Source organism: Engraulis encrasicolus, chromosome 10 (genome assembly GCF_034702125.1).
Source record: "Engraulis encrasicolus isolate BLACKSEA-1 chromosome 10, IST_EnEncr_1.0, whole genome shotgun sequence".
NCBI classification, from domain to species: domain Eukaryota; kingdom Metazoa; phylum Chordata; class Actinopteri; order Clupeiformes; family Engraulidae; genus Engraulis; species Engraulis encrasicolus.
In genome coordinates, this window is record NC_085866.1 from 42,016,643 (window position 1) to 42,031,642 (window position 15,000).

General features: G+C 45.3%; 1 protein-coding gene across 1 annotated transcript in view; it reads left to right on the plus strand.

Moving 5' to 3' along the window:
- cacna2d3a (calcium channel, voltage-dependent, alpha 2/delta subunit 3a) overlaps positions 1–15,000 on the plus strand; it is a 307,539-nt gene that overhangs the window by 173,694 nt on the left and 118,845 nt on the right. Inside the window, exons 15-20 of the mRNA XM_063208921.1 lie at positions 569–640; positions 1,074–1,154; positions 8,064–8,138; positions 13,678–13,761; positions 14,276–14,347; positions 14,908–14,969. Coding sequence (XP_063064991.1) covers positions 569–640; positions 1,074–1,154; positions 8,064–8,138; positions 13,678–13,761; positions 14,276–14,347; positions 14,908–14,969 — 446 coding nt within the window. The remainder of the gene's footprint in view (positions 1–568; positions 641–1,073; positions 1,155–8,063; positions 8,139–13,677; positions 13,762–14,275; positions 14,348–14,907; positions 14,970–15,000) is intronic.

A 15,000-nucleotide genomic window follows, 5' to 3' on the forward strand; every position in this document is an offset into this window, starting at 1 on the left:
TCGTTTGCTACCCGAGGACGTCGAATAGAGTAGGAAATCACTGAGCTTTTAATAGACACATCATGGGCGCCTAAAGTTAACAGCTCGTAAAGTGTCCTTACTAAATCTGTGCCCTGTACAGATTTTTGGATCGCACATCGCAACTAGACTCTCAAGAGTTATGTTGAGCGTCTTTGACTCGCTGCCTTTACATTTCACGTAGGGAGCATTTGAGGTCTGCAAATCTGCATTAGAGTTCCGCAAGTTCTCGCGGGCCCTGTGTGTGTGTGTGTGTGTGTGTGTGTGTGTGTGTGTGTGTGTGTGTGTGTGTGTGTGTGTGTGTGTGTGTGTGTGTGTGTGTGTGTGTGTGTGTGTGTGTGTGTGTGTGTGTGTGTGTGTGTATATGTGTGTGTGTATATGTGTGTGTGTGTGTGCGTGTGTGTGCGTGCATTGCACTGTACTGTACCTCCATCATCACACCATCTGTCTTCATCTTTCTACCCCTGATCTGCCCATCCCATCCTACCTTTGTGTTTTTTTCTTCTTCCCCTTTCTTTTCCTCTTTTCTCCTCTCTTCTCTTCACTGCAGCTGGAAGACAACCAAGGGCCTGTTCTGATGACCACCGTAGCCATGCCGGTGTTCAGCACCAAAAACGAGACGGTGAGTCGCTGGCTGACCGCGCTCCGCTCATTTCGGGCCGGAATCATGGAAGATAAAAGGGGAGCGCTGTTACGTTCATCTGTGCTCTTCTCTCTCTCTCTCTCTCTCTCTCTCTCTCTCTCTCTCTCTCTCTCCCTCCTACAGAGGAAGGGTAGAGGCTAGTATTGGGAGCGAGCGAGCAATCATTCCTGCTCCTGAAAGCCTCCTTGGCCACAGGCGATTGTTCATCAAAAACACTCACCATGTTTGTGTGGATGGGATGGATGCAGGGTTCTGTCAGTGTGTGTGTGTGTGTGTGTGTGTGTGTGTGTGTGTGTGCGTGCGTGTATGGGTGGGAGGGTTTGTGTGTGTGTGTTTGTGTCTCTGCTTCTGTGTGTGTCTGCGCCTCTGCTATTTGGTTGAAATGTACTGGGTGTCTGGTGTAATTTGACAGAGGAACCAAGGCATCCTGCTCGGAGTGGTTGGCACCGACGTTCCTGTGTCTGAGCTTCTCAAGGCCATCCCGAAATGGAAGGTGGGTGACCGCATATGAACCCTTTGAAACCAAACACCATACTGCAGCACAAACTCATCACAACATCACAGTACAGTGCGAGCCTGAAGTGAACCCTCTTCACAGTTTAGTTTTTTTGCATTGTCAATTCAACACGTAGAGGTTTGATTATAACACTCTTGTAGTTGGTCATACTAAGTGTTGAATTAACACTACTATATTCAATGTTGAAATCATGCACTGCATCAATGTTTCTTAACTGGAATGGTCCTTGGACTCACACTTTTCTATGAACATTCAATTGTGACCCAATTTTCTTGGCATGTCACGGTCGGCCCATGAGTTGATCAGAAAATGTCTTGCTTTTTGGAGTATTTGTATGCCGGAGGTCTGTTGAACTTATTAGTTGAACTTATTAGTTGAACTTATTAGTACTTAGTTTATATTGTGGGACTGAATATGAAAGGGTTGATTAACATTTTTACACCACAGCTCCGCGACCCACCCATGACCCCTCTGCGACCCACATTTGGGTTCCGACCAGGCACGTGCACTCCAATACGGCAGGGGAGGCACGGCCTCACCAGCTCCAGATGAGAATGATGAGATGCAGTTAATGTGAATAATAGTAACAATAACAGCTATTGTTTTCGAGCATCTGCACCATAACTACCATTTGAGCAGTATTTAAACAGTTTCACTCATTTTCAAATCATTTTCCTTGGCCAAAATGGTAATATTTGCCCATTTCATGTCAAATTGCTCCGAATACGCTGCATTTGGGGCAACTCTGAACTGGCCTCACCCCGGATTGCGCAATCCCTCGTTAACAAGCTTGTGCGCATGCGCCATGTTTCTCGTTCTGTGAATGCAACCTGGTAATATTGTATTAAACGTTTTTATACACTTAATAGAAGTATGTATGGTGTGCCCTCATTTCCTGATATTTTTAAAATATTTTCTACGTGTGATAATCATTTCTTTACTCTGGACGCTTTGGCATAACGCCCACTGAAAGATACAATGGTGAGGCGAGCAGTAGCCTGGCCGCAGACTCCTTCTGGTGTTGAGTCTTGCTGGACAGTTACGTCATAGTGAATCTGAAGTTCACAATACAGTCAGTCGGTGTTGTTGGCTAGCTTGGTCACTTTGACTGCTACAAGTGGATTTCATAACGAAACTAAGAGCATTCTCAAAGTTGGATTTCCAAGGGGAAAATATGTGATAAAGAATGGAGGACCGACAGAGCTGAAGGGTTTGCTACTCAGGTGACCGGTCAGAATAACTACCCGATCATTTCAAAGTGAGTGGTACAACACTGCAGAAAATATTTGTTGTTTCCCCTGTGTCTTGTTTGCAACCGGCGAGAATGTGTGGAAGACCATTCGTGGGATTTTACGACTTAACAATTTACTAAGGGACTAAGAGCCTCACGAAACACAAATCCTCGCGGGCTACTCATATTCAATGCCAAATTGCTTTGGACGTTTGGGCTTTGGATGAACAGCACCGGCTAAAGTACGTTAGCATGCACAACGCCAAAGTGAAGGAAAAGAGCGGCGCATGGACCTGATGCACGAGTTCAGGTAAGACCAATTTCCTATGTGTGTGAAGCCTGTGTTTGTGAGACCCGTGGGGAGACAGAGAATCCGCCGTGATTCTGTCCAGTGTGGTAGCTTTTGTGATGGGCACCGGATCTCATGTGCCCGGTAAACTGTTTGTAAAGTTGAGTACCAGGGTACCGTTGAGGTAAATCAAATATACCCGTGTAACTACAAGACTCTGATTTAATTCCAAGGTGTAGGCATAACAGAAATGACAGTCCCAAAATATTTGGTGACCATATCAAAGCGTGTAATAATCTGTTTACGTTGACATTCGCTTCCTGCCACACCTTTGTCCCACATCTACTCTCCCCTCACCTCCCCTCCTCTCCTCTCCTCTCCTCTCCTTTCCTCTCCTCTCCTCTCCTCTCCTCTCTCTCCTCTCTTCTCTCCTTTCCTCTCCCCCTCTCCTCTCTTTTCCCATCTCCTCTCCTGTCCTCTCTTTCCCCATTTCCTTTCCTCTTCTCTCTTTTCCCATCTCCTCTCCTCTTCTCTCTTCTCCTCTCCCTCTCCTCTCCTCTCCTTGAGCTCCTCTCCACTCATCCTCCTTTCTCCTCTCATCTCCTCTCCTCTCTCTTCTCCTCCCCTCTCCTCCTCTCTCATCTCCTCTCTCCTCTTCTCTCCTCCTCTCCTCTCCCCTCCCCTTCTCTCCTCTCCTCTCCTCTTCTCTCCTCTCCTCTCCACTACTCTCCTCTCCTCTGCTCTGCTCTGCTCTGCTGTCCACATTGGTGATGTGTGGTTTATCTGAGACCACTGTTTGAATCCTGTGTGTGTGTGTGTGTGTGTGTGTGTGTGTGTGTGTGTCTGTGTGTGTGTGTGTGTGTGTGTTGTGTGTGTGTGTGTGTGTGTGTGTGTGTGTGTGTGTGTGTGTGTGTGTGTGTGTGTGTGTGTGTGTGTGTGTGTGTGTGTGTGTGTCTGTGTCTGTGTCTGTGAGAGAGAGATCTACAAACCCCAACTCCGATGAAGTTGGGACGTTTGGTAAACAGTGAATAAAATCAAAATGCTATTATTTTCAAAACATTCAATCTATTCATTAGATGGAGAATAGTGAAAAGACAACATATTAAGTGTTAAAACCGAGAAAAAATATTGTTTTGGGGGACATATGTACTGATTTCTAATTTGATAAATCCAACACGTCTCAAAAGAGTTGGGACGGGGATCAGTGAAATTTAGTTAACATCCAAATAAGATAAAACAACAAAGAAGAACATTTCAAAATGAATTGTACTGACGGACAATATAGGTGTCCAGGTATAAGATCATCACAGAGAGGCTGAGTCACTCAGAATTAAAGATGCAAAGGGAATAATTACCATAGTTATTACATACATTTTTGAATTCCCTTTGATTTACCACGATTGAGTGTATATAAGACATATTTTTGTTAATAAAATCATTGTATAGGTTCATGACATCATGAAATATATATTGGCTGTAGTCTCACTCTAATTCCTGGAGTGCTAGAGCTATTGAAAATTGACCATATTAAGAATGCTTAATGCATGAAAATGATACAGGGGTGTAACATTCTCCTAAGCACCTGAGCTCACTTGAAATAGACCCAGAAGACATGGGAAACTGTCATTTGCTTACAGAAGTCAGCAGAAGTTGTAGAAGTCCATTCTTTTTGACAATAATAGAGCATTGCACATCCTGTGCTACAGTGAAAATGGACCATCCAACTTGTGTTAGTGCTAGCTTCAAAAGTCAGCCTCCATGATGGCATGCGGGTGTAGTAGTGCATTGGTTAAGATGTTCTCACTCATCTGTAGAGTTAAATACAGTGCTGAATGGTATAAATGGGTTTTAAACAGCATGAAAAGCCACTCATGCATTATATTTTGAAGGGAGATCTTCGATTACTGCCACATAGTAAGGTCAACATTGCATTCTCTACTATGTTTTAACAGTTTGGCTCCATCATAAGGACCAGCAGGTGATAAAATGGTGGGTTTTTGGTCGAGACCTGTCACACTGTAAGCACTACAGAAAGGAAAACATAGCAAAACATGACAAGGAATACACCCACCATTTAAGCTGGTGAAATCATGTCCAAGATAGGAATTAACACTGTTTTTTATATAAAATCATCTCATCGGTTAATGTATTTAACTGTTAAGTGTTGTCTTTTGTTTTGTTTTTAGTCTTCCTCGACATTTGCTGCCATTTATTGTCCCCGTCCCAACTCTTTTGAGACGTGTTGGATTTACCAAATTAGAAATGAGTACATATGTCCCCCAAAACAATATTTTTTCTCGGTTTTAACACTTAATATGTTGTCTTTTCACTATTCTCCATCTAATGAATAGATTGAATGTTTTGAAAATGATAGCATTTTGATTTTATTCACTGTTTACCAAACGTCCCAACTTCATCGGAGTTGGGGTTTGTAATAGCATTTTCTCTGCGGAAATGCAGTAAGCTTATGTCAAAATATGTAGGCCTACCTTATGTTAAGAAAGCTGCTATGACATATGGAACTTGTCGGTAGGCCTATTTGGCAATTATTTATTTGAAAATCTGATATTGAAAAAGTTGCCTCACCAGCCATAAATCCCAGCGCACGTCACTGGTTCCGACCCACCAGTTATGAAACCATGTGCTACACTACACAGCACAGGACTACATTACACTGTGATGCACTGCACTGCACTGCACTACGCCACACAGCATCACTTTACATCACACGTCACCACACCACCACATACAGTGCTTGGACATTATGCACAGACGCAACCAAGCATGAAAATGCTTGATCAACACGAGATCTGCTTAGTCTAATAAAGGTGGAGTTGAATGCTTGGCAAAGAAGTTGGACAGTTTTTTCTAACGTGATTTCCCAAGATATAAAAAACGCTGCTTCCTACTTGGAGCAGGGAGTGAACTGCCTCACAAGAATGTGGGCTACACCTGCAATTCACGTCAGATTGATTAATGCCAATCACCGCAGATTACCGACGGCATGGAGGAGGTCTACTGCCCAGCACTTGCTCTTATGGTACTGCGCGGCTGCTAAGCAAAACTTTTGTTCCCGCGATGGTTTAACGCCATGTGACATGACTGTGGCGCAGAGGTCACTCCCTTAGGGCCAAAACATACCAAGGCGGAACGGAACGGTCCCGGGACGAACACGGTCTTTGTGCTTAGTTTTGGCCGGCGTGTTTTTCTCTGCCTTTCACACTGACAGCGTCGGCGTGCGCGGCCAGTCCTATTCAAAACCCTCCCCGCAATGCTACTTTGCCATTCATTTGAATGAGACACCGCCGGTCGCCGGCGTGAAAAATACGCTCGAGTTCTATTTTCCAAATGCAGCGCGGCACGGAGCCGGTTCCCGCGCCGCTGACGCTCGACTACCGCCGGTTGGTGTGTAAGGACAGATATGTTTTAATGTATTTTCACCGACGCCGGTAAAAAACGCGGCCGTTCCGCGACGCTTTACCGTCCTGATGTGTAAGACCCCTTATGCTGCGCCGTGAACGGAAATTCTAACCAGGATCCTTCACGTGGACACAGTAAGCATGCTCGCTGCCCAGCAAATTGGCTGCCTGGCCGAAAAAACGCTGTTTTGAACGAACCTATTGAGTTTGACTGTTTTCATGCTGGAATCTCGCTCCAATTACAATTTTCAAGTACTTCCCTGCCGCCTTTTCCCCAGTGAACTATATAAGAGTTTGCAATGTTCCCACACAAACATCTGGTGGAGCTTGTGGTGGTAATCCAAAACTAATTCCATTATGAACTGAAGTTGAAACTTGGACTTGTTTATCATTTCACATAAGTTCATTTTCATGTATTGTACCATGTGATTGAGGTGAATGTCCCCCATCTGTAGCCAAAGTACACATAAACACACAACCAGGGCTCTAAATCACCTCCAGCTAACTGGCCAAATGCTGGTGAAACTTCAGTTTGGCTGGTAGAAAAGCCCAACTTACTAGCCACTTTAACCATTAGTGAGTGTATGTTTGGCTAGTAAGATTAACATCTACCACCCATATTGGCTGGTGACGAAAAAAGTTAATTTAGAGCTCTGCACACAACAATTGCAAGGCACCTCAATATTTAGCTAGAAAAAAATGTTTAGCTTTTACTCCTCAAAAAAAGATGCCACTGTAATATACCAAGTGACTTCCAAAAGTCAGTTCCTCGAATAAACAACTTAGTTCTTTTTCAAGCCAGGCTTTTAATGGCATATAATATGCAGTGTCTCCCTGTCAAAGCCGTGACAGGCGCATACATCACAGAACAAAAAGCTGGTGGTTGTGTTGCAGACTGATTTCTGGTAAATCTGCATATTTATGGCTCTGCTAGCTCAATATTGATTTTGTCTGTGTGCCTGGGAGTCTTCATCCGATGCCCTGGAAGCGTGTTGCTTGTCAGACGTGGCGGGTTCTGTTTTTTCTCCGCCGCCGTCTGATTGCTTTCACGTCTCCATTGAGTGCGCAGAGAAAGTGGCAGCAGAATTGCAGCATTGATGCCACCCACAAACAACACACGCACACGAAACACACGCACACACGCACACACACACACACACACACACACACACACACACACACACACACACACACACACACACACACACACACACACACACACACACACACACACACACACACTTCTATCATTTCCACAACAGACAACAAGCAGTCCTCCTGCGATAAGACACTCATATACATACAGAGACATATACATGAATGCACGTACGCACAAACACACACACACACACACACACACACACACACACACACACACACACACACACACACACACACACACACACACACACACACACACACACACACACACACACTGCAACATTGACTGCAGCTCACAGTCAGCGGCTATGGTGTAGAAGTTAATTTTTTCCTGAAATATCATTAAGAGGAAATGAGGCGGCTTCCAGGCAGAGTCTGCCTGTGACATTTTGAAACGTGCAATTCAGCCCAAGCTCCCGGGGATGAAGGCAGAGTGTCATGAAATGATTGTCACCCGCTGCTTTGCTGCCTCTTGTGATGGCCACATCAATGTATGTGTGTGTGTGTGTGCACACATGCGCGCGCGCACACACACACACACACACACACACACACACACACACACACACACACACACAATGCACTCCAAGCTAGAAATTGGAATGAGCTTGATTGAGGCTTGTATGTTACGTAGATTGATAATCAAAAGCAAAAAACAAATCTGCAGACATGCTGACGTGGTGTCTGGACCGGATTGGGAATTAGCGTCAGGTTGATTTGCTCTGTTTCCTTCACTGTGGGGCCTATTTCTGATTAGGATTGTTTGTGTATTTTCTTCTTTTCAGCTGGGTATCCATGGATATGCTTTTGCCATCACCAACAACGGTTACATCCTTACCCACCCAGACATGAGGCCTCTGGTAAATGGTTTTGTTTTATTATTAATGTAATAATAATACATGTGTGTTATTACTTATTATTATATGGTGTGACGTCATCCGTCGAATGCTCCATTCATTTCAATGGGGCTCCCCAACGTTCGCACGTCTGTTATTTTTCGATAACGGACGGGTTGGTCTATATCAGACCGCTGTCAATGGCAACAAGACTTTTCACTGCTAAAGCGACTTTTCAACAAGACTCTAATCAGCTGCTGTGATAGACAACACCTGTTGTCCTGGCTACCTAGCTGTTGCCTAGCGGTGTTCCACAACGGCACTGTTTTGTTTTGCGCAGCAACAATCTTTAGACATGAAAAACTATAATAAACTTAACATTAAATAGGCCTAAAGAAATGTCCCCGCCATGTGTGAATCATTTAAGTATATCCATATAATAAGCGGGTTAACGTTCGGCGAGTCAGTCGCTTTGTGGAATAGCAGCACTTCAGAGAGAACAAGACCCCTCCGCTCCGCGTCTGGGTCTAAAGATTCTGTCTGTCGTGCTGCTATTCCACGGCAGCGACCTTCTAGCAGAACGTTAACCCTTACATAATTACCATGTTCACGTGTACCATGGCGAGGGGAATCTTCCTGGCAAAAATTCTACCATAGCTCCTACTGACAGACCATTTCAGGGTAGATGTACTGTATGCGTGCAGCAGTTGCTTTAGGTTTGAAATTCATCACTTCAGGGATATTATTTAGTACCTAGCTGTACCTAAGGTGTCTATGTGTGTGTGTAGGTTTGTGTGCGTGTATAGGGCTTGTGGAGCAGGTGCGTGTACCATGCATGTGTGTCTCCATTTGTGTTTTTTTATCTCTGTGTGTCCTATTTTGTGTATTTGAGCACAAAACTACAAACTTGTTAGTATTTTAAACACACAGCTGATTAGGCCCCTGTCATGAGCTCTCTCTCTCTCTCTCTCTCTCTCTCTCTCTCTCTCTCTCTCTCTCTCTCTCTCTCTCTCTCTCTCTCTCTCTCTCTCTCTCTCTCTCTCTCTCTCTCTCTCTCTCTCTCTCTCTCTGTATGTGTGTGTGTGTGTGTGTGTGTGTTAGACGGATGTGAGCTCCCCTTTCTCCTGAATGACACTGATTAGAGCTATTGTCTCTCCACTGTTTGTGTGTTTTTCTCCCTAGACAAGAGACACAGGGTTAAAGGGAGAGTGTGCCAGACTCGGCCTCCCAGTGCCAGCTGTTAATTGCCATCTAATTATGAGCACAAATGAGATGCGTTTAGGCGATAATGAAAGGTCTCCGGACCGTATTTCTCACACATAGATGAATGGGTTTGGGCACTGTGTTGGGCTGAAATCGTAGCGCTCTGTAGCCTCACATAACCCCTCAGTCGACCACTGTCACACACCCACACATACATGTACTGGTAAGCATAGACACAGGCGAAAAGTGCGCATGCACGCATGCACGCACGCACGTATGCACACACACACACACACACACACACACACACACACACACACACACACACACACACACACACACACACACACACACACACACACACACACACACACACACACACACACACACACTGCTTTCCTGTCCTTGTTTACCACAAAATATAAATGCTCACTTACTTACTTCAGCCCTCCTGCCAACAAAAGCCTCTTGTCTCCCTCGCACTGAAAGATAGGATTCTTTTTTTTTCATTTCCAAAGCATATCACTTGTTTCCTGGATATTACAGTACTGTGAAGAGTAGATTGTACGAGACATCTTGTGTTCAGTGGAAAAACATTGTGGGTTTTATGAATTAACTTAAATCAACCCAATCCAAGCTGTGTCACTTTATGCAATAACTTACTTGTACAGTACAGTAGCTGAAAGGCTGACTCAATTAAATAAAGTCCTTTTAGTTTTCTAGAAGGCATAGCTTGCAAAAAATAGGAAGACTATCACATTTGGTCATTGGCAATTCAAACCAGTGCTGATGAATCACATCAGACGCTAATGCAAAAAGTAACAAAATACAACAACAAATTATCCTCACATCAAAGACAGACAGATAGACGGGCAGACCGTGTGTGCAGCGCAATGTGATGCACACTAGGAGAGGAAGTGTGTCAGACTGAGGGAGTGACTGTGTCCCACTGTGTTAGCTTGCACAGGCTGCTCCATCCTCAGAGGGGGTGTCTGATCCCCTCTTCTCCCCAACCCCCCCACCTGCTGCCAGCTTATGGGGGAGAGGATGCCCACAGGTGGAAACCCCGAGCAAGTCTTTAGAGACAGCAAGCAGGCTCAGTGGGCTTAGAGGACGTGTGTGTGCGTGTGCATGTGTCTGTGTCTGTGTCTGTGTCTGTGCGGGAGAGAGAGAGAGAGAGAGAGAGAGAGAGAGAGAGAGAGAGAGAGAGAGAGAGAGAGAGAGAGAGAGAGAGAGAGAGAGAGAGAGAGGGAGACAGGAAGGTCCAAGACATATGAGTACAAACTAGGTTGCCATTTATCCAGACATGAAAGCCGGTGAAGAAAAAGGTAGGGAAAGGTAGGACTCAGAAAGGGCAGAACGGGACAGAGATGAGAGTACACAGAAGGGGAGAGATGAGGCAATTGAAAAAGAAATGGGAGGTAGAGGGTAATAGAATCGCTGAGATAACAGGACCTCCTGATGGGAGGGCCGGATGGGGCCAGCAAGAAAGGACAGCCGAGAGAGAGAGAGGAGAGAGAGAGAGAGAGAGAGAGAGAGAGAGAGAGAGAGAGAGAGAGAGAGAGAGAGAGAGAATAAGGGAGCAATACAGAGACAGAGAGATGTGCAGACAAACAGAAAGACAGAAAAAACAAGATTGCCGAGAGGTAAAGGAATAGAGGCAGGAGGAATAGAGACAGAGATAAAGACCAGGAGAGCAAGAAAGAGAGCAGGTGGCTGAGCCGGAAGCATGGCCACATCCAGGTAGTGGAGAGAGAGAGACAGAGAGAGACAGAGAGAGAGAGAGAGAGAGAGAGAGAGAGAGAGAGAGAGAGAGAGAGAGAGAGAGAGAGAGAGACCACAAGAAAGGGAAAAGAGAAGGACAGACAAACAGACTCAAGAGACAGAAACGGAGACCAAGAGAAAGAGAGAGGGTAACTGAGCGGAGAAAAACGTCCGCTTCTCATCAGGCACATGGCAAAGCCAGCTGGGGGGTGGTCTGTCTGGATGAGGAGGAGACCTGCTGTGAGCAACGATGGCTGAAAATGGGGGGCAAAGATGACACAAAATGGTAGAGGGGTTGGGGGTGATGGAAGCGTGAAGATAGATGCTGCAATACCAGTGACAAATTACCAGGTAAAGAGACTGAGGGATCGATTCTGGCCTTAGGAGGTGTGTAGAGATGGATGGATAGGAGAAGGTATGATGGCGATAGCGAAAAATAGCATGTGATTGAAGGAGAGGGGTGATATGAGTATTATGTTCAGAATGGTTGACAGGAAGAGATATATGGATCTTTTTTTCACAAAGCACAGAGTTATAGATAAGGCAGATGTTTTGCATCAACAGTTTAAAGGATTATTGGGTGAGAACAGATGGCAACACGGACAGACTGATAGGTAGGACAAACATTAAATAGACAGTCACTCACAAACACAGACACACAGGTTAACATGGTTGTGTGTACATGCCAACAATAACTCCAATAGCCATGCATATGGTACAGTATACAGTACACGCCATACAAACCAACAAGACATTCAGTTTTTCTGTTATAGCAGTTTAACAGCAAGATCTATCCCTTGTTACAAACACACAAACACACACGCACGCACGCACGCACGCACGCACACACACACACACACACACACACACACACACACACACACACACACACACACACACACACACACACACACACACACACACACACACACACACAGAGATACTATATATATACTGTATAGTACATACACATATATAGTTTATAGTTATATTTATAGTTTATAGTATATATAGTAAATAGTTACAGTTGACTTTACTGACTAGTTAACCTACCCATTTTATTGCAAATTATGATCTTATCCAAAGCTGTTAAATCCAGAAGCAACCAGACCTTAAAATAAACAAATAAATAAATAAACACTGATTGCATGGCAGTGTGTTTTCTTTTCTGAGCTCACTTCTTGCCAACAGCCAATGGAGCGGATTCTCAGGAGAGCTACCTGGTAGAGTGGTAGTCTAGTGTAGTCCAGCTCAGCAAGTGCCTGTCTGCCTGCCTGCCAGTCTGTCTGCAGCAGGTGGCTCATTGTTTAGACTGAGCTACAGTATATGCAGTGTGGGAGGTAGATGCCATTCCTTAACAATACATTTTACCTACCGGTGTTTTGCTGAATCGTGGGATGTTTTTTTTCGGTCTCTGTATGAATGGCTCCACTGAGGGCTGGGATTTTGGATGGCTCTATTGGAGGCGAGCGCATTGCCCACAGCTGTGCAGTAGTGTTGCTGTCACCCCCCCTGGCAGGTGATGGAAATAAAACAATACACCTGCTGCCATCATGCACACAAAAGCTACAGACGCCCGGCTCTAGATGCCAGACCTGTAGGATCTAACTGAGACGTGTTACTTTAACTCCGGTGGTCCGGATATGGAATTTGTATACCTACCCCCTGGTGTTTTTTATGTAATTTCTGAATTGCCTACATAGCCGCTTGGCACACCATGGTAAGGGTTTCATTTGCCTCCTGTCACCCTGAAAGTCAGACATACTCTTTGAGTAGCCTACATGTTTTTGCTTTCGCTTAGTGTGTGCTGTGAATGAGTGAGTGAGTGAGGGAATGAGTGAGCCAGCGACTGACTGAGAGAGAGAGAGAGAGAGATAGAGAGATAGAGAGAGAGAGAGAAAGAGAGAGAGAGCGCATTTGTATACCTGTGTTGCAGTCTATGTATGATGAGTGTGTGAACCATCATCTCATTAGAAAACAGTGCTGATGCTTACCGCCAATGACCACTAGATGGCAGTGTGAGCCTGAGCAAGAGAGCACAAGAGTACACTCTCTCAACTCCCTGTGCAGCAGGAGGATGGAGCGATGGATGGCCTGTTCGGTAACGGTGTGATTTTTAACAGCTGTGTCCCTCACTGCGCCCCCTTCCCACCCCCACCCACCCAAAAAAAAGCCTTCTCTGAAGTGCAAATGCTAAAAGGGGGAGAAGTGAAGCGGCTACAAGAGATGCAAACAAGATTTCATGATTAACACAGTATGAGCCTCAAAACCCCACTGCATGAACGAATTTGCAGCGCACTGCACTCCATAAGCTGGTGCTGAAAAGGTTACAGAGATCGGTGGAGATAAGTTCACACACACACACAGAGAGAGAGAGAGAGAGAGAGAGAGAGAGAGAGAGAGAGACGGAGGAGGAAGAAGAGTATTCATTAAGATTTCCTCCTGAGGTCGGCCCTAGAGAGAGATGGAGGGTGTTGACGCAGTGTGTGTGTGTGTGTGTGTGTGTGTGTGTGTGTGTGTGTGTGTGTGTGTGTGTGTGTGTGTGTGTGTGTGTGTGTGTGTGTGTGTGTGTGTGTGTGTGTGTGTTTCTCGTCAGTATGAGGAGGGGAAGAAGAGGAAAAAGCCCAACTACAGCAGTGTGGATCTGTCAGAGGTGGAGTGGGAGGACAAGGAGCATGTGGTGAGTCTCTCTCTATCTATCCAGCTCTCTCTCACTTTCTCTCCTGCTATCTCTCTTTTTATCTCTCTCACTCTCACACATACACATTTACACACCGATGCGCACACACACACACGCACGTGCGCGCGCGCGCGCACACACACACACACACACACACACACACACACACACACACACACACACACACACACACACACACACACACACACACACACACACACACACACACACAGCAGTGGGCGTTGGGAGCAAAGTTATCCTTCCTTTGTGAACATCCATCTCCTCAATTGCTACTGTGTTACACTCCAGTGACTTGATCTATGTCCACATACAACACAGGCTCTATCCAAACTAGCGCACACATCAAACTAGCTATCATCAAGCAGCACTAGTAGAGCTTCAGGCTCTCTGAATAGTGGTGTCTGGAGATGAAGAGAAAGGGTTTACAATGTTTTTCCCCACTTTATTGTATTTTGCTGCTGTGGTAAATGACGCACAACGTGACATTTTGCAGTTACGCAATGCCATGGTGAACCGCAAGACCGGGACATTCTCCATGGAGGTCAAGAAGACCATCGATAAAGGGGTAAGTGAGAGTGACTTACTTCTAATTGGCATAAAAAGCCAAGCCAGACCAAAAAAAAAATCACATTTAAATGCGACCCAAACAACATGACAGACAGCAGACTTAATTACTTGTCAGCTTCATATTATTGCTAAGTGCTTCAGAGTGGTTGCGAAGTGGCTTTGAATGAATGGGGTTGGAGGAGATGAGATGGCATATGAGGCTGTGTGTGTGTGTGTGTGTGTGTGTGTGTGTGTGTGTGTGTGTGTGTGTGTGTGTGTGTGTGTGTGTATGTGTGTGTGTGCGTGTGCGCGCGTGCGCGCGTGCGTGCGTGTGTGTCAGAGAGGGCCATTGAAAACCCAGCTGAGAGGATAAATGACTTTCGATCTCAAAGATTTGCCTGCTGTCCCCATTTGAATATGGATATACATAAACATCAGCCATCAGATGGTATTTTCATGAGTTGTGTGTGTGTGTGCGTGTGCTTGTGCATATGCATGTGTGAGTATGTGTGTGAGTGTTTTTGTACACGTGTGTGTCTTTTCCTATGTATTTGTGTGCATCTGTGGGTTTTTTTTCAGAGACGTGTGCTTGTCCTGCACAATGACTATTACTACACAGACATTGAAGAGACCCCTTTCAGGTAAGGTCCATAGACGTCCTGCATTTGTCTC